The sequence below is a fragment of the Cuculus canorus genome, chromosome Z, assembly GCF_017976375.1.
Source record: "Cuculus canorus isolate bCucCan1 chromosome Z, bCucCan1.pri, whole genome shotgun sequence".
In the NCBI taxonomy this organism is placed as follows: Eukaryota; Metazoa; Chordata; class Aves; order Cuculiformes; family Cuculidae; genus Cuculus; species Cuculus canorus.
Genome location: NC_071441.1, coordinates 19,399,422 through 19,424,167, shown reverse-complemented (window position 1 = coordinate 19,424,167; position 24,746 = coordinate 19,399,422). Strand labels below are relative to the sequence as shown.

Here is a 24,746-nt window from a genome sequence, read left to right as displayed (position 1 = left end):
TAGAAAGCAAGCTTAAAGAATTGCATTTGTATGTAAGGAAGCTGCGAGCTGTCTATAGTGCTTGCTGAAATGTGGGATGAAGAGATAGCCACAACAGCAGAATGGATTAATTGTGATGGCATGAGGCTTTGCTAGCTAACTTATTCTGCTTGTTCAATGCTGTTATACCTTTTTTCTCTGAATATCAGTCCAGTCTTTCAAAACATAAATGGAAAGAGATAGAAAATTCAGTCAACCTCCCAAATAATGAAGAAGAAAGTTAATCTGTTTCTAAATTTAGTCAAGCTTAAGCAGAGCAGAGAAAGAGCAAGCAAGAACTTACCTCTAATTCTTGTTATTGGTGACAATGTATGTAACTGTGAATAGTGGAAATGCAAAGTAATTGTCACTGGAAAGGCTGCATGTCTTTGACACAGAAGCTATTCAGAAGTACTTAAATAGCCAAAATAACTAATGACATTAACAGTTACCAGTAAGCTTAGAAATATTTCATTTGCATAGTAATATTCCTTCAAATATACTTTTAATCATCTTGCTTATTCTGAGGACATCCTTAAGCTTTAAATAATAGTTCTGAAATCTGATCCCAAATTCAGATTTTGATCAGAAGTGTAGTTCAATCTTAATGAAAGAACACTAATTCTATTTGTCAAGGTCGTGCTGCTGCCACTACGTGACTACAGCTAGTTTAATATTTGTAATCTTCTTCCATATTTCTGTATGTCAAGAAAGTTGGAAAAGAAAACGTTGAAATGGAAAAAGCTATGGTACTTTCTCAATGCAGCTTTATCCATGGGTTTTTTTTAAGTTTTCGATTACAGAATCATAGAACTATTGAAGTTGGGAGGCATCTCTGGAGGCCTTCTGGTCCAACCCCTCTACTCAACCAGAGTGACCTACAGACAGTAGCCGAGGACTATGTCCAGATATCTTTTGAAGATCTCCAATGAAGGAGACTCCACAGTGTTTCTGGGCAACCTGAGAAACTAGTGCTCATGACAGAGCAGGGATCACCTCCCTTGACTTGTGGGCAAAGCTTGGCCTAACAGCCCAGGATACTATTCACCTTCTTTGCAGCAAGGGTGCATTGCTGGTTTACATTCAACTTGGTGTCCCACAGTGTCCCCAGGGTCTTTTCTGGCAAGCTGCTTTCCAGTTGGTGCATGAGGTTCTTGGCCAGCTGCAGCACTTTGCACTAGCCATTTGCTGAATTTCATGGGTTTCCTGTCAGCGTATTTGCCCAGCCTGTCAGGGTTCCTCTGCATGGACTGGTGATAAACTAAGCTGTAAAGCCCAAAACCCCAAACCGCTGCTAGAGTGAAAATCATTAAATTATTTAAGTACTTGAGGCAAGTAGTCTAGCTATTCAACCACCACATACATGCGCGCGCGCACACACACACACACACATATATATATATACTATATATATATATATATATATATACTATAGTATATATACTATATATATATATGTGTGTGTGTGTGTGTGTATGTGTACATAGTTTTTCTGTTTATTTTTGTGTGTGTGTGTGTGTGTGTATGTGTACATAGTTTTTCTGTTTATTTTTGTGGTTGTTCTGAAAGTTTTCATAGTTTCTAAGGATATTAAATTGGCTTTTACCTTTCCACTTTTAACATGTTAGGAACCCTACTAAAGTATCTCTCAAAGGGTGGATTGGCCAGAGGCCTTTCCATTGTCTCATGCAACTTTGTTGGATGGCTTGTTTTTATAAACTCAACATGCTCTTATTTGAAATCATTAGAAAAGATGCTGACTTCTCAGTGTTTGTTATGGATAACTGATAAATTTTTGGATTACTATTTAATTAAAACAGTTACAATAGCATTGGGCATTTTAAAGCGAATATCAAGTTTTGGTGTAGTGTCTTTAGAAAACTCAGTGCATGCTACCTGACCTGGCACTTTTGTCAGCCTTGATGTAAATAGAAATCTAGAGGGTTTAGTCTCGCTCTCTGTTTGATATCACCGCTGTCCTGATTTATGTTTATTCTCTTTAGCATCTTTCTGTCTCTGAGGATAGATAACTACTTTCAGGTTAGCATGCAGAGAGCACCATCTCCTGAATTACTGTCGTTTTAAAGTAACAGAAGCAACATTTTTGTTTGTGGCTCAGAGATGCAAGTGGAAAGGAGGTATATCGACTTGCTTTGCAAACACGAGAGCAGCATATCAGGAGAGATAAAGCTACCAGTAACATCTGCACAGCCCAGGTAACTTGTAATGCTTTATTTTCTGCAGTAGAAAGGAACATGCTACACTGCAGGATTATGGTCCTAACATCACAGTAATTTGAGTTAACTTTACTTCTTGAGAAAAATTAAGAACATCGAAATATTCTGGTTGTTTGTGTATTTGTTTTGAGTTCTTTGAGAAATGGAATTCTGCTTGAAAAGAGGATATTAATGTCTCTTTAATAAAGACTTCAGTGCTGAATTTGTGCAGTGTCATGAGGACATGTGTCTCTTTGGGTGAACTGTGTAGTGCTCTGTTATGAATGAGACAGATTTCTTAATAAAACAGAAGGGATTTCTAATGATCTGAAATTGTCCACTCAAGGGGAAAAAATCCATTTTTGAATTCTAAAAGTTCTTGTTCAAATTGTCACCACCTAAATTTTGTGACTGTGTGGTTTCATGCAAAAATATTGCATTGCCAAAGAGCTATCTCTACAGGAAAATAGCATGATTAAGTAAGTAATTATCCAAAATAGCTCTCTTTAGTATCCCTCCACAGACCTTCAGCCAGACAAGTTCATATCTTTTTCTGCTCCTATCAATGCTTTTCCTCATGCTCTTAATCACGTGCCAGATTTTGAGGAGGGATTATCAATATTAAAACAAATTTAGCTAGTATTCATGAGATATTCCATAGATGTTTTGTACCAATCTTAAACAATGAGTTTCCTATGAAATTAGCTTTATTTGAGAGTCTTCAAATGTCTTTGTTGCAGTAGCTGAGTTTAAGTTCTTGTTAGTTGCTGACAGTTACATTTGAAAGGGCATTGGATTCGTAACTGGCGCTTAGAGTTTTACAGAAGTGTTTTGCCTTTCCCACCTTTTTATTTTGTAGGCAACACGTAATCAATATAACATTAGCTGAGGATATGTGGTTGCCCTGTGTGCTAAAGACACTTTCCACTAAACTAACAAGAAGTAATCTTTGATAATAATTATAATAATCATAATAATGTCCTGAACTGTATTTGGATCGTAGGCTCTTCTGGCTAACATGGCAGCTATGTTTGGTGTCTACCATGGGTCTGATGGGTTAAGGCATATTGCAAAACGAGTACACAATGCTACTCTAATCTTGGCTGAAGGTGAGTATTTAATGTTTGCAGAAACTATTCTTAAATCCTTATATCTTAAGTAAGAGGTTTTCTTAGATAGACTTGGAAGGGGATTTTTGCCGATTGATGTGAATTCTCTCAGTTCTAGAAAGAACATTTTAATACAAAATTCATAGCTAACTTTTGTGTACTTCTGGTAATGATGTACAAGATATAGGTATCTATGTGATATGAACTTGCAACCATTTCTGCTATTTTCTTGGGAAACTAACGGAAGTCTACACAGCAAGTCTCTAAAATTCAAATGCTGTTTTCCAGCTGCAAGATCTATACCTCATTAATTGGACCATCCTAGTTTACACACAGAAATTTTCACAGGGTATTAATAACATAGCAAAATAAGTAAGAAATGAGCTTAAAGAAATAGTTACATGTCAGTTGAAGGGGGAGTATCATGCCTGCGATGAACATGGAAATACCAAAGCTTAACAGCTGACTGAAGGCACAGAATCTGTAGTGGAAAATAGTGTTTGCAGCTGAAATATGTGGTATGATAGTTTTTTTCAAAAGCATGACTGTTGTTGCTATCAGAAGGATCTGTGCGGAGCTGGAATGCTAGGAACAGAGAAGTGATTGCCACAAGTTATCAGTGTTGTATTTGCTAGTTAAGCTTGAAGACCTTTTGCTACTGTGAAACACACTAAGACTAAACTTAATTGTAACAAGCTCCCTGATGGCTAATATCTATTTATATAATAATTTGCTTTACAGTCTTGTGGTTTTTTCCTTATTGCATTCATATACCAGTTCTGCTACTGTATATATTACAAATTTGATGTATGAGAATGATATTCCCTAGACTCAATCTTCATTATTACTTAGATCTGAATCTGATTTAGATGCATTTTATGCACAGTGATATTTCACTAAAAAGCTAGTGATTTTACTAGTCTGTACACAAGGGGAATATTTTGCTTCATTATGTAAAAGCATTTACTTATGAGATTGATAGTGTTGTTATGCAAGTACTGTGTAAGCAAGCAATACAAAATGCAACTAATAGAGTTAACTTACTGTTTTTCATAGGTCTCAGGCGAGCTGGTCATAAACTACATCATGATCTGTTCTTTGATACCTTGACAATCACTTGTGGATGCTCAGTCAAAGAGGTTTTGGACAGGGCAGCTCTTAGAAAGATCAATTTCCGGATTTATAGTGATGGCAGAGTAAGCAACTTCCTAACCTTCCAGATCTTGTAGCATGACCTTTTCTGCGTTAAGTTTCTAGTCATTACACATGATAAACAGAACAAAATTATTTAAAACTTCTTGTAATTTGCTCAGATATATCAGTCAGTTATAAAGGCATTATAAAGAATGAAGCTGTTAAATGATGTACTGAACTTCCAGAAATAATCATTGTGTTTTCACTTCATGTCTATTAAAAAGGACTGATTGTTTCATGTTAAGTACTCTACTAAGGGCTAAAGTGGAGAGATTCTAAAACTTGATGATGAAATGTAAGGTGATGTCCAGAATTCAGGTCCTGTGGTGGTAATTAAAGACAGACTGAAATCTAAAACACATTTTTGTAGGCACTAAGGACTTTTGGCAAAGTCTGTGTTCTGTAAAATGGGAGGGAGGGCCTAGCAAAATGGACAATTTTCCTTTTGAATGGAAAACACTTAGAAACATTAGAAGTGAGTTCACAGGTCTTGAAGCTTGTCCGCCATGTAGCTTAGAAGGAGAAGGTATGACTTGGAAAATTTTATGTAAATAAAATTAATTTATGTTTCTGTTATATAAAGTGGAACAGCATTTAAATATTGTTGGATAGGTTGATGTTTTCTTTTTTTGTTTTCTTCTGTGTTTCTGGAATATATTTTCTCAACCAGAACAAATATACTGTACCCCTGGAATTAGAGCCTTGAGTAATTACTGTTGCTTTTTATCCATAGCTTGGAGTATCACTTGATGAAACTGTAAATGAGAAAGACCTAGATGACATATTATGGGTATTTGGTTGCGAGTCTTCAGCTGTAAGTAGACAATAGATCGTTATATAAATGTTTCATAAGTTTAGTGAAAAGCAAAACTCAGGGCAGTGGGTGTCTATATGATGAGCATCTGTTAAATACTGAGAATTTTGGATCCTCTTTCAAAGAAACAGGCAGTACGAGATAATTATTTATATAACTGAGTAATGCTATTTTCTGATTGTGACGATTAGCGTTTTCAGTCAGCTTGGACACCTTGTGTTTAGGCTGTTATTCGTCTAGTGAGGGTCAGGACATGGTGGTCAGTTATTTCTCTGCCACTGGAGTTTTTGTTGCATATCATTAGTAATTAACAGCAATACTTACCAGATGAGGACTACTGAGACATCTGTACCCAGTTTTAATACAATGCTGTTGTCATGCTAGATATATGCAGGTATGTATGCTAATAAAGTTTCTCTTTTACCTAAAGAGCCAATTAAATCTTGAAGTAAGCTGGTAGTATAAGCTAGTTCTGATGGAGGTTGACTGTGAAAAGAGAAATTTTTGTGGAAGTATTTGACTCAACATTTCTTTGTGTCAAAGGAGCTAATTGCTGAGGGTATGGACGAGGAAACCAAAGGCATCCATAACACCCCTTTTAAGAGAACTTCCAAATTCTTGACACATCCGGTTTTCAACAGGTTTGTGAAATGGCTATGTATCTGATATTTTAATGGAATCTGAAAGTATCTCCTTTGAAAATTGGTACGGGAGTCAGTTGAAGACAGTTTTGTAGCTGTATTCACATAGCTACTTGTTACTTTGTTTAGCAGCATTTTTAGATATATTTCACCTTTCAGATGAGCAAAGCATCACTCTTCCTCCCACAGGAAATGTGTATTTGGATGAATTTGCTACAGTGTACAGTATTTTCTTTGAGGATATACTGTTGGCAGACTTACTGGAGCCCTTAGATTTTGTATTAACTGACAGCATTTCTGTGTAAATGATAATAGGCATTTTTCATTCACATTGCTGTTAGCAAGCGTAAAGTACCTAATTAGAAAAAGGTGCCTAGAATATATCAAAAATTATCCTCAGTCTTAATTATTTTTTAATGGCTTTTCCTATGTTAGAGCACAGATTAACTGGTATAGCTAATCTGCTTCCCTTAACACCACATTTTGTGTTCTCCAGCTATCACTCTGAGACAAATATTGTGCGGTACATGAAAAGATTAGAAAACAGAGATATTTCCCTTGTTCACAGCATGATTCCTTTGGTAGGTATTTATGAAAAAGAGAAAAAATTAGGTACTCAGAAATATGTTCAATAAATACCGACAAATGTGTTTCTGTTTTTAGGGGTCCTGCACAATGAAGCTCAATAGTTCATCTGAACTTACAGTAAGTTGCAATAATACTGTCTTACTTGAGACACACAGGAGTAAACTGTCTCCTTAATGTTAAAAAAATGTTACTGGAAATCATAGAATCACAATATTGTTTAGGTTGAAAAAGACCCTTAAGATCATTGAGTCCAACCGTTAACCTAACACTGCCCCCGCCACGTTCACCATTCAACCATGTTCCCAAGCACCACATCTGCACATCTTTTAAATACATCCAGGGTTGATGACTCAACCACTTCCCTGGGCAGCCTGTTGCAAAGCTTGACAGCCATTCTGGTGAAGTCTTATTTCCTAATGTCCAGCCTAGAGCTCCCCTGGTGCAACATGAGGGCATTTTCTCTTGTTCTGTCACCTGTAACTTGGGCACCTGTAACTTGGGAGAAGAGACCAATACCCACCTTGCTACAATCTCCTTTCAGGTAGTTACAAAGAGCAACATGGTCTCCTATGGGCCTTCTTTTCTTAAGACTTAGAAAGTTCAACTTTCCTCAGCCACTCCTCATAAGACTTGTTCTCCAGACCCTTCACCAGCTTTGCCTTTCTCTGGACACGCTCTAGCACCTCAATGTCTTCTTGGCAGTGAGGGACGCAAAACTGAACACAATGTTTGAGGTGTGGCCTCACTAGTATCAAGTACAAAGGGATGATCACTCCCCTAGTCCTGCTGGCCACGCTATTCTTGATACAAGCCAGAATGCTATTGGCTTTCTTGGCCACCTGGGCTCACTGCTGGCTCACGTTCAGCCACCTCTCAACAAATATTCCCAAGGTCCTTTTTTCCAGGTAGCTTTCCAGCCACTTTTCCCCAAGCCTGTAGTATTGCATGGGGTTGTTGTTACCCAAGTGCAGGATCTGCCACTCAGCATTGTTGAGCTTCATACAGTTGGCCTTGGGTCATTGATCCAGATGTCCAGATCTCTTGGAAGACCCTTTCTGCTTGCAAGCAAATCAACATTCCTACCCAACTTGGTGTTGTCTGCAAACTTTCTGAGTGTGCACTTGATCCCCTCATCCAGATCATTGATAAAGATATTAAACAGAACTGGACCTAATACTAAGCCTCGGGGAACACCACTTATGGCTGGCCACCAACTGGATTTAATTCGATTCATCACAACTTTTTAGGCTCAGCCATCCAGCCAGTTTTTTAACCCAGTGAAGAATATGTCCATCCAAACCATGAGCAATCAGTTTACCTAAGAGAATGTTGTGGTAAATGCTGTCAAAGGCTTTACTAAAGTCTCAGTAAACAACAACCTTAGCCTTTCCTCCATCTTCTAAATGAGTCATCTTATCGTAGGAAGTGATCAGGTTAGTTTGGGAGGACCTGCTTTTTCTAAACCCATGCTGACTAGGCCTGACCGCCTGGTTTTCCTGTACATGTCACATGATGGTGCTCAGGATGGTCTGCTCCATAACTTTCCCTGGCACTGAGACCAGCCTGATGGGCCTGTAGTTCCCTGTACCCTCCTTCCAGCACTTCTTGTAGGTGGGCATCACATTAGCTAACCTTCAGTCAACTGGGACCTCCCTGATTAGCCAGGACTACTGATGTTGATGGAAAGTGGGTTTGTAAGTAATTCCACCAGCTCCCTCAGTACCATTCGATGGATCCTATCTGGCCCCATAGACCTGTGTGTGTACAAGTGGTGTAGCAGGTTGTGATCCATTTCCCGTTGAAAGTGTCTGCTCCCTGTCTTTCAGCTCAGGGGTTTGGGTACCCAGACAACAACTGGTCTTATGTTATAAGACTGAAGCAAAGAAGGCACTTAATATTTAAGCCTTTTCCTCATCCTTTGTCACTGTCTTCCCCTCTGACACCTAATAAAAGCCTGGAGATTCTTCTTAGCCCTCATTTTGCTGCTAATGTATTTATTAGAATACTTTTTATTGTCTTCTATGACAGTAGCCAGATTAGGGTCTAGTTGGGTGTTGGCCCTGCTAATTTTCTCCCTGTATAAACTCCTGGTATTCTTGCAGTCTTCCTGAGTTGCCTGCCCCTTGTTCCAGGTCATAAACACTCTTCCTTTTTTTGCAAGCTCCAACTAAGGCTCTTTGTTCAGCCAGGCCACATCCTCCAGGGAGGTTGGGAACTTGTTTCACTGCATAAGGAATGTTTCATTTTACTTTGAGCGCAGGGCAACTTCTTTGCTTCACAGAGTTTAATAATAAAAGAGTTGTCTGTAGAAGTTTCTTTTATAGCATATGCCTTTGTTTTTAAAAACAGCCCATTTCATGGAAAGAATTTGCCAACATCCACCCTTTTGTGCCCCTCGATCAAGCTCAAGGGTATCAGCAGCTTTTCAAGGATTTAGAGAAGGACCTGTGTGAGATTACTGGCTATGACAAAATCTCCTTCCAACCAAACAGGTACGATTTTTTTTTTCTGAACATTTGCTCCTTCACAGGGTTTCAAATACTTTAAAGAAAATGTGCAAGCCAAAAATGGAAGAATTTTCTAAAATTAAATTTGACAGGGAGAAGCCTTGAATGCAAAGTTATGAAAACAAGATTTGTCTTTTCAAAACTGTGGAACTTTATATCTTCTTGTATTTCCAAAAAGTTTAATGATTTGGTCTTTTCTACTCTTTTAATCTGTTTTCCCATGTTTTCCTTCTATATGAAGGCTGGTTTCTCCACCATTGCCCACTTAAAATGATAATATTACTGATACCCTCCTAGAAGCTAAAATTAAAGATTTTAAATGGGAATAAGCTCTATGAGCCAGCAACTGTGTAGCTGTTGAAACTAATATTTGATGCACTATGATCTGCATACTCACTGAAATAACGCAGAGTCAAATGAGTAATGCTGCAGCTTGTTTATGTCTTAGTTATGTTTATTAGTAGTTTTGATACAAAAAAAGCAGTAAAGGACTTACGGTACATTTAGGATGTCGCTGAAAGTATTTACTATGCATTCCATTATTACTTTGCTTCTCTGTAGACAAGCACATAGCCCCTTGGTAGGTGCAGAAATAGAGATCAACTCAGTCACCAGAGGGATTTAACATCATAGTGTAAACACAAAAAATGGCATAAATTTTTACATCTACTGGTTGCAGAAGAATCAAGAGCTATTAGTTAGTGCAGTCCATTTGTAATTTATTCCATGGGGGGTGCGCCTTAATTTGCTGACACTTGCCTAAAGGCATTGAGATCGATTAGTGCTGGACGATTTTGAAGTTTCATTAGAGTGCTGGCACTTTCTGGTTTATGTGCTTGTATAACAGTGTGTGTTCTTCTTTCAGTGGAGCCCAAGGAGAGTACGCAGGTTTGGCTGCAATCAAAGCTTATTTAAACGCAAAAGGAGAACGTCATAGAACTGTAAGTGTCAACACTCATGTGTGGTAGAGTTTTGGGTGGGAAGTGGACAAAGGAGAGTTGATTCAGCAGCTAGGACTCACCTAGAAAGAAGCTAGATAGTGACCTCACCTATGACAAGCTTTCAGTATTACCTGCTTCCCTCATGGATCATGGATACCATCTTAAAAGTCTTTCTTTACAGACAGTGGGAATGAGGAAAGAGGATGTCATCAAAGGGTGATTACTGGGTCTGGCTGGGATGGAGTTAATTAATTTTCTTCATAGCGGCCCCTATGGTGCTGTGCTTTGGATTTGTGGCTAAAACAGCGTTAATAAAACAGATGTTTTGGCTATTGCTGAACCATGTATGCAGTGTCAAAGCTTTCTCTCTTTCCCACTCTACCCTGACCCACGTTCTGACCCGAGAGAGTAGGCTGGGGGAGGGCAAAATGTTGGGAGAGACACAGCCGGGACAGCTGACCCAAATGGGCCAAAGGGATGTTTTATGCTATATACTGGCATGCTCAGCAATGAAAGGTCAGGGAAAGGAGAACAAAGTGGAGAAGGTCATAGTTAGGGCATTTTTCTTCCTTTCTCAGGAGTGGCTAGACATCTGGCTGGTCATAGGGAGTAGTGAATTAATTTCTCTTCTTGCTTTGCTTGCACGTGCAGCTTTTGTTTTCTCCATTAAACTGTTATTCTTTCAGTCCATGTCTTCTCACCTTACTTTTATTTTATCCTTGTCCCATGGGAGACAGGAGTGAGTGAGCAGCTCTGTGGATGTTTGGCCAGGCCAACCCATCACAGTCTTTTTTACCAAACATTATGAGGCTTGAAGTATTGACAGTTTTAATTTGAGAATTTTAAGTTGTAATTGTCAGGCTCCTGTGTACGTCACAGAGCTTACTTGCTTTTCCGTGTGTTAGAGTCTAGGGCTTTTTAGTGGCTACTTTTGGCTCTTGGTGTTAGGTGTCATCACCTCCTACAGCCTGGGATTTTACGCGTGAACCAGCATGCAAACCCATTGACTTGGCACACAACTCCATGGGTGCCTTGCCTCTGTGCAGATCCCACATCAACTGAACAGGTTACTTTGTTGCAGGAGGCAATCAGGGTTGTCAGGCATGATTTGCCCTTGATGAATCCATGCTGGCTTTCCTCAGTCACGTGCTTCATTTGACTTGTGATAGCCCACTGGAGGATTCATTATATAACTTCCCCAGGGACTGAAGTAAGACTGGTGGGCCTAAGGAGATCCCCTGATTTCCGTGACTTCTCAAAGACAGTGGAGAGCAGCCTTGCAGTGATATCAACCAGCTCTCCTAGCAGGCTCAGGTGGATGATACGAGGCCCTATCATCAATTTGTAAAGGTCAGGTTCCTGTAATGTTTCACATGCCAACTCTTCCTTCAGTGATGGTGGGTCTGTGTTTGCAGGTTGTTGTCCTGACCTCTTGGGAACTATCACCTCTGTGTGAGGAAACTACCTAAAATTGAATAGTGACTGTTGTCTTATTCTATGTTTATTCGTTGCCTTAAGATCACCTCAAACTACTTGGAAATCATCCACTCTTTACAATTACAAGCTTTGTTTTGTAAGTAGTTTTACTCAACAGAAAGTGAAATTAGGTTGAAATTTAATTCCTTGGACAGTTATCTTCTGATTATCCGCGTATGCTTTGCTGTTTCTCTTGTTCGGTGCAAGATCCTTGGGCTTCTGTGAGAGTCTATAGTCCATATATGCTCAGAAATACGTAGAAGTTAACTGCACAGAAGAGAGAGACTGTGGGCTTGTTGCAGTTTCTCACACTTCACAGATTTCAAATGTTATAACAAAATCAAGTTAATCTTGGAAAAAAGTAGGGGGGAGCATTTTAACTTTTCAACTGAGATGATTTCTCTCCTGGCATGGAGAAAGTAAGTAAATCAGCAGATCAAGCTGCTTGTACAGTTGGCCACATTTGGATTTGGTGCCCTCTCGTGGAAAAAAGAGTATCAACATCAACTGGCAGTTCACATCTATAGGCTTTGCTGTCTGATCCACAACTTATGTACCCAGCAGCTGGAGATGCTGGGTACGGAAGGTTTTTTTAACTAGTTATACTTTAGCCCCTGCTTCTTTTTCCCTCCTAAGGTTTGCCTGATTCCTAAATCTGCCCATGGTACAAATCCAGCAAGTGCACAGATGGCGGGGATGAAGATTCAGCCAATTGAAGTGGATAAAAATGGCAGCATTGATATTTCTCATTTAAAAGCAATGGTGAGTATTTAATTACCTTTGATTTTTAAGGCAGGAACACTCCTTGTCCTCTACAGATAATAGTGTTGGCAGCTGAATCAGATTTTTCTTTGAAAGAAAATACGGTAATAATAGTGAATACATGCTTGAAAAGGAAAAGTAACCCCTTCCTTTTATGGCTCATTCAGACACTAGCCATGTGACACTTGCAAGATTTCCTTTAATTTGAGGATCTGTGGACTGGCTTATAATGTCTTTCTACACTGTACACTCCCTATCAGAAGACCTTTCTGGTTTACAGCTAATATTTTAAATGAATGAAACATGTTCATGAGTGTGAAGCATTTTAAACTGCACTTCAGCATTTGCTTAGCAAAGTTCAAGTCCACATCTGCTGGGGAAGGTGTTGCTAGGCAACTTTTTTCACTTTTTTGAGATTGTCTGCAGGTGAATCTTGGGAATCCAAGGGATTAGCAGGACGCATTTCCAAAAATACATATTTGAGTAGGCTTTTATGTTAGTCATAAAACTGTATTGCTGAAAGTAGGGGGATGGTCATTAGATCACATTACCTTGAAAGCCAGATGTTTCACTTGGCTTCTCTAAAGGTCCCAGAAGTGACTGTTATACATACAGCTTTTAATACTGTGCCTTCTTCCTCGATTTGAAGTTCTGATTCATTGAGAGAACACCCTTTTTTCCATAGATGTTGCTGAAGTAAACAACATAGTATCTTTTGCTGACTATAAGTGACTTAGGCTACCGGCTGATAGACTTGCTTCGCACCTGTAAAACACCTGATGAACTTAATTACATGTTTTCATGAAAACCTTCTCTTAAGAAGCTTTAGGAGCCTCAATGACCTCATTTTTTCTTTCTCCCTCCCTTGCCACCAGGTGGACAAGCACAAAGAGAACTTGGCAGCCATCATGATCACATACCCTTCCACCAATGGTGTGTTTGAAGAGGAGATTGGAGATGTGTGTGACCTGATTCACAAGCATGGAGGTCAAGTTTACTTAGATGGAGCAAATATGAATGCCCAGGTACAAAATCTCCTAAGTAGATTTATTACAGATGGGAGTGTACATTTCCTTGGAATAAAAATAGCACAGCACTACTCACTTCAGACTGTAACACAACTTCCTTGCAACATGGCACAGTGTCTGGAGGAGGAGGTGAGGACAGTAATAAAAATTACATGGTGAAAATAGTTCTCTTTTATCTGATTTTGCCTCAAATGTGTTCTAAGATGCAAGAAATGGCATTAGTCTGCCTAATCTTTTCCAAAGATATTCTATACAGACATAAATAAGAATTCCTGATACTTTGCATCAATTTTTATTTATGATGCATCATGCTAAAGAAAAACAGAAAAGCATAATATGTTTTAGATCCTGTTTTCTTGTATGAAGTAACAGATCCCAAAATAGCATGTAAAGAATATTTTGAGACAGAATATTTCTTTCACAGGTGGGTCTGTGTCGCCCTGGAGATTATGGGTCTGATGTCTCTCACTTAAACCTTCACAAAACGTTTTGCATTCCCCATGGAGGAGGAGGACCTGGAATGGGACCAATTGGAGTGTGGGTATCTCTTTATTAGCCTTTTATTTAGAAAACCCTGTACCTTAGTAAATCTTCATTGGCAGTTCACTGAAGTACAAAACCATGAATGGGAGAGGTGTTCTGTTGTTCGTAAACTTTTGTTCTTCTCCAGAACAGTCATGTACTGATCTTATGAATCTTTCACATCTGTTCTCAAACCTTGAATTTCATATTGGCCCTTTAGTGTGTATGGTAGACCTTGCTCAATGGTTCCATTTTCTGGGTAAATGCAGGGATGATATATGGACTTTGAGGACTGATAATTGTATGTAGTCCAGAACGCAGAACTGGTATATGAACTATGTGCATCTATCCTGTAGGGCTATCATATTCCTTTACAAGAAAATAATGTCACTCTTTTAAAAATATTTTGATTTGGATAGCCACAGGAATATCTTGTAAGAGGTTGAAAACTGATTGCCATTCTCCATTATCACCCATTACGTTAATAAACTTTCTGTTGAAGACAGTCTAGACTTCCTGGAGCACTGTTTGGAAGGAAGGTGAAGAGAAGCTACTGCTGAAACTGTCCAGAAATGGTAATACAAGAACACGTGTTTAAGTTCTAAAATAAGTGTTTTTGTTTTAGGAAGAAGCACTTGGCCCCCTACTTGCCTACTCACCCTGTCATCAAAATGCATCCAGATAAGGATTCATGTCCTTTGGGTACTGTCAGTGCTGCACCTTGGGGTTCCAGTGCTATATTGCCAATTTCCTGGGTGTATATCAAGGTGCGTAAACTTTTATAAGGAGTGTCAGCTGAGGATATGTTTCTGTTTCAGAAAGTTTGAGGACCTCCTTTTTTTTCAGTGGGGCAGTGGAACAGCCTCTTGCCATCTGTTGCAGTAAGAAAGGATGGCTGAAGTCCTGCAGCCTGCTTAATTCTTCTCTTTCTCTTGTCTGTAATAGTCCTTGAGACAAGCAGACACAAGGCAGAAAGCTGCAGTCAGGCTTGCCCCTTTACTATCTCTGACAGCGACGTTTTCATACTTAAAAGCTGCTTGGTAATTACTGTTCTTCCGAGGATGCTTTTGGTTGTATGCTGCAATATTGTTATATTTGACCTGGTTTTAGCATTTAACTTACCAAAATCTCTTTAATAAGAACTTGAATTCCAGGGCATTTTACTGAATTTGAAGACTGAAATTAGTTTTGGCTTTGGATGTACAACAACTGGATCTGTGTAATTCTTTTAATGCCTTGCAGTTTGATTACAAATATGGAAGTATTCAGCCAACAGAGATGAGTGTAGATTCAAATTCTCTTTGAGAAGAGGGTGCACTGAGATTCTAAGCAACATTTAAAGCTTTCAGTGAGAGAAAGAGTTGGAATAGTGAACATAAGCACAGTATCATGTGACATGACAGCAGCAAGCAGAATTTGAGTTGCTGGGGCGATCTGTATAGATAGCACATGCAGCTTTTTGGACAACTCTGGATCCTCTTTCCTTGTGGGTAAGGATCGCGACAGGTATTCTCTGCAGTTCTTACAAGTGTTCCGCTGACATTCTTGAATTCTGCTTACTTTTCCTATTCACCTTAGAGCTTCTCAGTTTGAGGAAAGGTTTGTGGTTTTGACTATCATGTTTGCCAGTATAAGAACACACATAGCTTGCTTGGGAGTGGTTTTAGATCTGTTTCTTCATGTTCTTCCTCTTTCAGACAATGGGAGCAAAGGGTCTGAAACACGCTTCTGAGATTGCTATACTAAATGCAAATTACATGGCAAAGAGGCTAGAGAAACACTACAAAATCCTTTTCAGAGGAGCAAGAGGCAAGTATCAAACCATTTGTTTTCTTCTACAAAGCTAATTTTGTTTCCTGGTATAGAAATTGTCTTGCAATATGGTTCTCATTTGATGCTATGTGACAGCTGCATCTCAAACACAAGGAGAGAAATAACTTGCCGCACTGCTTCTGTGGAAGGATTGCCATGGAACTGGGATACTTTGTAGAAAAAATGCCTGTTTGTAGTTAAACGAAATGATGACAAAAGGTGGTGTAAACCTTGGCATCGGATTGTTCCCAGTGAAGTCTAATAGCAGATTAATGAATGATAGAAAAAAGAGAAGCAACAAAGTTGACACCTCCAAATCTCCCAGTGGTGCAAGATTTTATGAACTGGAAGCAATTTTTGGAGCTGTACTTTCCCTTCCATGCTTTCCTTGAAAAATACCCTGAAATTTTTCTCATTTCTGCTCCTTATTCTTCTTTGTGAGACGGGGGAGAATCCCCTTGGTAATGAAAAATACTTCATCTACATTCTACATCCCTGATGTGGCTCTCCAGTCTTACAGCAGGATAGAAATAATGAAGAAGAGGTAAAGGAGTTATCTGTTATAGTAAAGTAATATTTTCCTTGTTTACACTGGATGGAACCGAAGAACATTCTAATAAAATACATATGAATTTCAAAATATATGTATTAAATTTAAGGGAGTACATCTTGGCTGTGCCTGCAGGCTGCATTTTAAGAGAGTATATTATTTCTTCACAGAAATGAGTGGAAGTGGCATATTTTGAAGGATTCGGTAATGAAATGGAAAAAGGTTCTCCAGGATCATTGACATAAATTTAGATAACTTAGTTGTTTAGCCTCTCTATGACAACAGATTTGAGCTTCTCTCTGGCATAACATGACACTGATTGTCTTATACATGGCTAATTCAGAATAGCCTAAAAGCAAAATGGTGCTGGGCCACTGACAGATACAATTATTTTTCAGAGTATTTGTAAATTACAAGAGCCACTTTGACCACCCTTTCCTAGTTCTGATTGTGGAAATGAGGCCTTTCCATAATGTGATGTGGGATTCAGAGGGCCAGTCTTCAAATATTGAGTTTTCTGTCTCTTACCTGATAATTTTTCAGGTTTGAGTTTTTGCCCCATTGGGTATTTTTAATTTGCCATGTTTTCCACAATACCAATCAGACTGCTTGGTAGATTCCATTATTCTCCTAGTAATTAAACATAGTGTACACTTTTGTTTATAGGTTATGTAGCTCATGAATTCATTTTGGATACAAGACCTTTCAAAAAAACAGCGAACATTGAAGCTGTAGATCTTGCTAAGAGGCTTCAGGATTACGGTAAGTCAAATAACATAAGAAGGATATGGAACTGTTGGAATGGGCCCAGAGGAGGGCTACAAGGATGATCCAAAGGCTGGAGCACCTCATATATTAGGACAGGCAGAGAGAGATAGGGTTGTCCAGCCTGGAGAAGAGAAGGCTCCGAGGAGATGTTATAGCAACCTTCCAGTACCTGAAGGGGCTACAGAAAAGCTGGGGAGGGACTACTCATGAAGCCTTGTGGTGATAGGACGAGGGCCAATGGGTATAAAGTGGAGAGGGGCAGATTTAGACTAGACTTGAGGAATTTCTTCCTTATGAGGATGGTGAGGCACTGGCACAGGTTGCCCAGGGCAATTGTGGCTCCCCCATCCCTGGAGGTGTTCAAGGCCAGGTTGGATGGGCCCTTGTGCAGCCTGGTCTGGTGGGAGATGTCCCTGCCCGTGGCAGGGGGGTGGAACTGGATGATCTTTAAGGTCCAACCTAAACTATTCTATGATTCTATGAAGTGTCTTTTTACTAAAACAGCAGTGAAAGTGAGAATTTTCTAAATCATTTCTGATGGGTGCCAGAAAAATTCTAGTCCTATGCTTATGGATGGTGAACCTGTCATGATCATTTCACGTTTCCTAATGTTCATTAAAGGTTTAAAGAAAGATTTGCACAAATGGAGTTATAGTAGCTACTTACAAGTATGCTGCTGCCTCCACAATTTTGTAAACTGCTCTTTCAAATGACCAATTACATGACTCTTAACTGATTGGAGCAAGTGGGTTGGAGTCAAAAGCTTAATAAGATTCCAACAACAAAAAGAAGAAAAGAAGTATGATGGGGTTTAAATGCTGCCATCCTGATACAATTTAGGCAATTTTGTACACATGCCCTGAAGAATCTGATTGCCACTATTCTTCAGCTGCCAGACAAGATATCTCATAGAACTGCTTGATCCTATGCAACTGTGGTTCTAACAAATATCCATAAAAGGTGTTAAAACCAGGTAATACCTGATTACTGAAATAGTGCAAAGCCCAGTCGTGATACCAAAACCCTCACTCTTCCTCCTTGTAAGTGGGCTTCTGTGACCTTAAATAGCATGCGCTACTTTGAAGAGACTTTTCAGTAGGTAATAAAATGTGTTACATGGATAAGTTCCATCTTCTGCACCTGAAAGAGAAGTGTTCTGAGGCTGTAATTAGCAGTAGTGCAGAAAGGGAATCATGAGAGACTGGCTTTTCTTTTTCCCTTGTTTACCAGTGCAGAAATCTATACCTATCTCACTTTGCCATCCAGCCTGCCATAAAAAGGTAAAGTGACCAAACATTGCTACTTGAAATAAGCAGCAGGAACAGAAATAACTAGGAAAGAAGCAATATACTTTGGGCTGAAAAGAAACAAAACATAAGAGCAAGTCTTAAGAGCATTTTGTTAAATCAGCGTGTGACTCCATTGTAAATAACACAACAGTATTACCCTTCAGTGTTAAAAACTAAGATACTTGAAAAGTCTGTGTTATATCTCTAAAGAACATTGCCAACAACCACCAATGAGTTGTTGCGAGCTAATGCCTATATTAACTCATAACCTATTGTCAGTGACTGATTTCTTCTTTATCAGGTTTTCATGCTCCAACCATGTCCTGGCCCGTGGCAGGGACACTTATGATTGAGCCAACAGAGTCTGAAGACAAGGCAGAGCTGGACAGATTTTGTGATGCAATGATCAGTATTCGTCAGGAAATTGCTGACATAGAGGAGGGCAGAATGGACCCCCAAATTAACCCATTAAAGGTAAGATGGCATGTGGAGCAAGTTACTAGCATCAGCTTAACCCTTGAGACTTACTTGAGATTACATGAGCCCTGTTCCTGGTCTTTCAGTACTCTGGAAAATAAGTATGTGCAACAGTTAACACATGAACTTCTTGAAATTTGACTTTTCTATAAACCGTAACTTTTTCAAAATTTGAATTCCTACATTTTTAAGTCAGAAGTCTGGCCTTTACTAACTGAGCAAAGAAAGTTATGCAAGTACACGACCTATAATTTTCAAGGCCATCTGAAAGTAATGAAGGATGCTTATGTATCTGGTTTAAGAAAGAGTGGGATGACCTGAAAATTAATGGTAAAAAAAATATTGAATTAATTATTGTACCAAATGCAATACGAAATTGCTACAGGATCAAGTTCAAGCATGACAGGAGTTGAATAGAACTTGATCCTGTAGCAATTTCGTGTTGCATTTGGTACTTTTTAAATACCATGGGGATAAAGTGAAAACATGGAAACATATTCAAACTTTGGGTAGTATCTTCAGGCACACTGAAAAAATTGAGATACTGCCTTGCTTCCTGTTTTATATCTACCTTTTTTCCTCAGGTAAATGGTATTAACAAGAGACTCTCTAGGCAGTGATTATTTTATATGTAGCAATGTGAACATGAAGGAGGATTGACACTGATTCATCCAACTGAATTAAGTAATTTCATGTCCCAAACGTGTCTTTTTTCTCGTAGATGTCACCGCATACTCTGAATTGTGTCACTTCTTCCAAGTGGGATCGTCCTTATTCCAGAGAAGTGGCAGCATTCCCACTGGTGAGTAAGTAATGGGATCCTAATGATGTGGTAATACAGGAATGTGCTTTCTGCTCTGTGGTTTTTCTGGTCAGTAGGAGATGAAGTAATCTGGCAAGAATAAAACTTCAGCATCATTTTTACTGTTGCCCAAGTTTTATGTGTGTGAGCTCTACATCAGTTCCATTAGTTTTGTCTTTCAAGACAGGGAAAAAAGATCTCAAAAAAAAAAAAAAAAAGCACAATCCTGGACTTCCAAATCTCAGCACTTGAGTACTGGGAGTACTGGATATTCCTATTGGAAACAGCCCATACAGTTCTGACATACTGCACCAGCAGCTTCCAAAACAGAGCCCCACATCCTAACATTCAAAGCTCCGCTCCAAAGAACTTGGATGAGGGTTTGACAACATACACTGTCTGCATGGGGCAAGCCACACCAGCGTGGGCCTGCTAGAAATAAAGGTCATGTAGGAGCTGGATATATCAGACTTCTTCAGACCGCTACGTAAAATTGTTTCCACAACCTTAACAGCTAATATATCTATAACTAACTTTTCTTATCTAAAAGTGAATTGAATCTATTTTATTGCTATGCACTACTTCAGAGGAAGAATTTAACTGCACCGGTGCAGTCTGCCACCTTGTTTTATGTATATTATAATTCCATTGAACAGCACAGGTCTTGCTAGCCTCTTCCACGTTTCCTTGGTTCCTATCTGTAAGCCAGTTAGTTACTCAAAGGGTCATAATTTTTTTGATCCTATGAGAACTGCTTCTTTACAAGTGTACATTATAGAACATGCTTACACTTCTTTAGAAAATCTAAATATTACTTTGACTGCCAATTCTATTATTCATGCTTGTTAACTTTCAGGGGCTAAAAATAGATTTGAAGTATGACTTCACTTAAAAATAAATCTACGTTTACAGCATGACTTTCTTAAAAATGCTAAAGTCTATTACTATTAAGTAGATCTGCTTGGTAGAAAAATTACAATGCTTGGGTTTTTCTTCTGTACTTAGCCATTTGTGAAGCCCGAAAGCAAATTTTGGCCCACAATTGCTCGCATTGATGACATATATGGAGATCAGCATCTCGTTTGTACCTGTCCACCAATGGAAGCCTATGAATCTCCGTTTTCTGAACAGAAGAGAGCATCTTCTTAAGACTGCTTCCAGATGCCTCAATTTCTGAGTCCATCAGGATGGCGTTTTCCACAGGGGATCTATATACTGTGTATATTTTGGATAATCACTATGTTTGTTAATTGAATCACTGCTCAGTTAAAATGTAAATACAATTCATATGTTAGGTGTGAACAGAATGTGATTGTTCCACAGCAGTTGAAGTTGCCTTGATTCAGCATTGTTTGTTTTGTGCTAAGGTTTTAACAATTAACACACAGTTTGCAAAGTGGCGTGGAAGATATGGTTAAAAAAAAGTAGAAAAGATGCAGATGCATAAGGCAATAGTAATGAATATTAACTGCAGGAGTAATTGTTTATATTTTTTAAAATAAATATGAAGTAGATTTTATAATTTACTTCATGTATTACCACTAGCATTGCTCCCAGTAGCATTGCTAGTGGAAGTATTTCACACTGGTTTTTAGCTACAAATATTAGTATTCTAATAAAATTGGTCAGAATTTTAAGTGTTGTCATGTTATGGATTTTAACTTTTCAGCTGGAATTATCCAACAAAGCAGTATGAAATTATTGTCAGAATTGCCACAGCAGTAACAGCTTCTCTACAAAGCAAAATACTGGCAGAGATTACTATTAAAATAAATATCTGGTTTTTTTAATAAGCTAGAATGATCAGTTCTACTGAGCATTAACAAACTTTAACTTTTTTCTGCATCACACCAATTCGTCCTTGTAATTCCATCTAATCCTTTAATTCTGGAGAAGGCACAAAACACCTCTTCAAACAGACTTTGAACTGCTTAGTATGAGTCAGGTCTTGTCTAACAAAGTATTCTCTGTCTACAGTTTCTCAGATCTCAGATTTCTGGATACTGGCTTTAGTTTATACAGTGCACTCTGCTTGCCTTGCTTTGTCACGCAAGTCTACAGGTTGTGTGAAAACTGTTTCTCAGCTTTAGGTCTGGCCCTCCAAGAATACTGACAGCAGCGTGAGACCAGAGCCCTACTGCTACATGCAATGCCACATTCAATTTCGTAGTAGCCAGAATGCAGACCTTAAACAGCCTCTTCTAACCTGTTCCCACTCAAATTTATATAAAACTAATCCTCTAACCAGTTACAGTGATATGTTAGGACTGCATTGTAAAGGAACCTGAGAATGGGTTTGTGGAGATGCATTTGTGTTTGGTGGAAGTGAGTGCCTCTGTAAAGACAGACTCGTCACGAAGCAGGGTTTTGGTGAATGAGGAAGCAGGTACTCGGCCTGGGGAAAGGACTGCACAGTTTTGCACCTTAGAACCAGTGAGTACTTGACCTCTTCTGGAAGGTCTACATGTACACTCATTCCTGGGAGCTTTCTCTGAAGTGACACGAAGCTAGTGACTAAAACCACAAGTCTTAACGTGCTTATTGCACAGAAGCAATGTTTATAACAAAGGTAAAATTATAATTCCTGTAAAATACTGAGCTACCATTTTATAAAACATAGAAGTTCAGCAGAATGTAAGAATCTCTCTAAAGCTCTTTCAAACTGTATGCTCAACACTAATCCCAGTTCACCTGCTTAACAAAGACTGAGCCCTCATTCTAGTAAACACAGAACAAGCTGAGGAGTAAAATCTTTCAAAACTGTTCAGAAACACCTTTTTTTTTCCATACATGACTAGAGAAATTGGACAAGCATGTATTTTGGATGCAGCTGAAATCTTGAGTAGAATGGAAGAGGGAGAAGTTCATTGTTTCGGATGAAGCGTATAAGCCATTAAGTAACTTTCAGCCTCAAAAAGGAGCACTGCCATGTGCATGTCAATGACAATTTCATTACCACACCAAGGTAAGGGCAAGATCTTCAGTTACTGAAAATGGCATATATACATCTATACACTAAATACATGCCTACTTTGCTACAGGCTGTCAGTGCAGACCCATGCTTACAGTGGGAGTCTGACTGATGGCTGTGCAGCGCACCCACAGCTCTCAGCTGCACAGAGCTGCTCTGGCACCAAGCATAGCCAGGGCCGGCAGGGCTCCCTCCCATTTGCACATGGATTGAGCACTAAAAAGCTGCTTCTGAGCACTCAGTAGAAACCACCGAACCTACACGACACTGCTGCTACAGGGTACGTGGAGCCCATGGATATTGAGGTCAGGTTGTTTTTTTAAAGTCTTAATTAACAACGGTTTTTCATTAAGAAATGAGTTAAGGAATATAGAGCCTCCTGTTGAAAAATAAGAAGCCCACCTAATGAAAGCATTTAGTAGTCTGAAAACAATTTCTATTAAACTGTTACTATTTAAATAAGCATAAAATAGTAAAAACAAGATTAGCAACTTTTCTGAATCATAAAATATTTAATAAGGTATATTTTGGGGGGGATATATTGTATATAAAATTTCAGATCACAATATGAAGCGATTTGAACCCTCTCCAAGCTAGCACTGCCTTCAATGCTGTGTAGATGTATTGCCACTGATACAAGACCTACTAAAAGCATACAGTTTAACTAATACAGAAGTGGCTTTTTATATGAAATATTTTTTACACAACTAGAGTGTCTTGAATACCCTCTTTCAGTGCAAAAAACACAGATCACTTTACACTAATGCAGCAACAATTCATTCATATTGTTCTCATTAGTCATTAGTAGTCAACTTGCATAAGATACAAGAAAAGCACAATGAAGCTCACAAAAATAGACTAAAAATCAGCCTGTTCTTGCAAAAAAATACAGCATAATGGAAGAAAAAGACAAAAAAAGGATTATGCACACCACAGAATTTGCTGTTCTTTAATCCCACTGGCTTAAGTGCTGTTTCTGGTTTTTTTGCAGGTTTTTTTTTGGTTTGGGTTATTTTTTTTTTGTAGATCAAACCACATGGACCAGGCACAACTAATATTCAGGAGGCAGTGTGTAGCTAGAACTTCACTAACTTGTAATCCCCACAATTTATTTTCCTCTGTCCTGAGGTAGTTAGACAAAAACCAAATCATGAATTAAGCATCAGCTAGGCCAGTAGGAGCTGAGACTTTTCTGGTTGTTTGGTTTTGTGTTTTTTTTTTTCCTTTACAAACTATAATTGTTGACTGGCCAAAACTACCCCTGATGTTAAAAGACAGCTGAGAATGAGAGTTCTCACTACACCCAAAAGATGGCTATGAGGGGAAGAGGGTTAGCTGCTTCAAAATGTGACAATATATTGAGTCCCATCAAGCTGGCTGGTCCACTGTTGAATTTCCCATGTTTATTCTCCTTTACTGTCTATAAAGTCACTGGGAGAAGTATGGAAGGATCTGAGCACATCATCGTCCTTTACTGTAACCAGGGAAGAACTGGTCCAATAGTGTCTGCAGTATCTTGTTGGGAACCATTGTGTAGCCCTTTCCCAGGTCATAGCGGCAGGCAGGGCAGGTGAAGACTTCAGCTCTAAAGGAGCGCTGTAAACAACTCTAGGGCATACAAAGACAGAGAAGAAAGTGGTGAGAGCTTTGTTCTAGACTGACAGCTTAACCAGCAAAAACTAAGGAATAAGCCAAAGATGCAATCTGCTGTACTGCTAGAAAAAGGAAGTCATTAACAAGCCCTGTAAGTGCCTACCTTTGCCTGTATGACTGAATTGTCCTAATAAAGGAACTCTGTTCTGGACTGCAATATGAAACATTGAGCTTGGGAGGAATTGGAACAAATTACTGTGGAGGTTCCCCCTTCATTTTCACTAGTGTCTTCCTGTGAATCACAGCCATGCCTGCAGCTTCCTTCTAGCTTCCCAGTAAGATTGCTACGTTTTCCCAGATCTCCATTTCAAGGTGAGTATACCAAGTACGTTGTTGATGTAACAATCTCAGTCTATCCCACTGGATGAGATTCAGTTAAAGACACACGTAGAATAAAACAATCTCCAATACATTAGCATCAGTGCTGCTCTCCTTGTGTCACCACAGGCTGCAGATAGACTAAGCACGTGAGCTCTAGAGCAGCAATTTATCTGGGCAAATCTTGTCCCCAAACAGCAATAGCAGCTTACTACCAGACTATTCTTTACAACTTTAACTGGGTGTTGGTTTATATTCACAAATATTTACAGATGTCTTCAAATTCTCTG

General features: G+C 39.0%; 2 protein-coding genes across 5 annotated transcripts in view; one reads left to right on the top strand and one right to left on the bottom strand.

Moving 5' to 3' along the window:
- GLDC (glycine decarboxylase) overlaps positions 1-21,113 on the top strand; it is a 41,489-nt gene extending 20,376 nt beyond the window's left edge. For both annotated transcript variants that reach the window (XM_054054841.1, XM_054054843.1), the window contains 18 exons: positions 2,138-2,234; positions 3,238-3,343; positions 4,400-4,539; positions 5,271-5,351; positions 5,895-5,992; positions 6,489-6,573; positions 6,656-6,697; positions 8,930-9,072; positions 9,953-10,028; positions 12,141-12,266; positions 13,142-13,291; positions 13,719-13,831; positions 14,442-14,583; positions 15,514-15,625; positions 16,845-16,940; positions 18,537-18,709; positions 19,434-19,514; positions 20,520-21,113. In XM_054054841.1, coding sequence (XP_053910816.1) covers positions 2,138-2,234; positions 3,238-3,343; positions 4,400-4,539; positions 5,271-5,351; positions 5,895-5,992; positions 6,489-6,573; positions 6,656-6,697; positions 8,930-9,072; positions 9,953-10,028; positions 12,141-12,266; positions 13,142-13,291; positions 13,719-13,831; positions 14,442-14,583; positions 15,514-15,625; positions 16,845-16,940; positions 18,537-18,709; positions 19,434-19,514; positions 20,520-20,663 — 2,005 coding nt within the window. In that variant the 3' untranslated portion in view covers positions 20,664-21,113. The remainder of the gene's footprint in view (positions 1-2,137; positions 2,235-3,237; positions 3,344-4,399; positions 4,540-5,270; positions 5,352-5,894; positions 5,993-6,488; positions 6,574-6,655; positions 6,698-8,929; positions 9,073-9,952; positions 10,029-12,140; positions 12,267-13,141; positions 13,292-13,718; positions 13,832-14,441; positions 14,584-15,513; positions 15,626-16,844; positions 16,941-18,536; positions 18,710-19,433; positions 19,515-20,519) is intronic.
- Positions 21,114-21,409: 296 nt separating this feature from the next.
- UHRF2 (ubiquitin like with PHD and ring finger domains 2) overlaps positions 21,410-24,746 on the bottom strand; it is an 88,028-nt gene continuing 84,691 nt past the window's right edge. For 2 of the 3 annotated variants that reach the window (XM_054054844.1, XM_009571620.2), the window contains exon 16: positions 21,410-24,093. In XM_054054844.1, coding sequence (XP_053910819.1) covers positions 23,947-24,093 — 147 coding nt within the window. In that variant the 3' untranslated portion in view covers positions 21,410-23,946. The remainder of the gene's footprint in view (positions 24,094-24,746) is intronic. The other variant, XM_054054845.1, reaches the window with a different exon arrangement.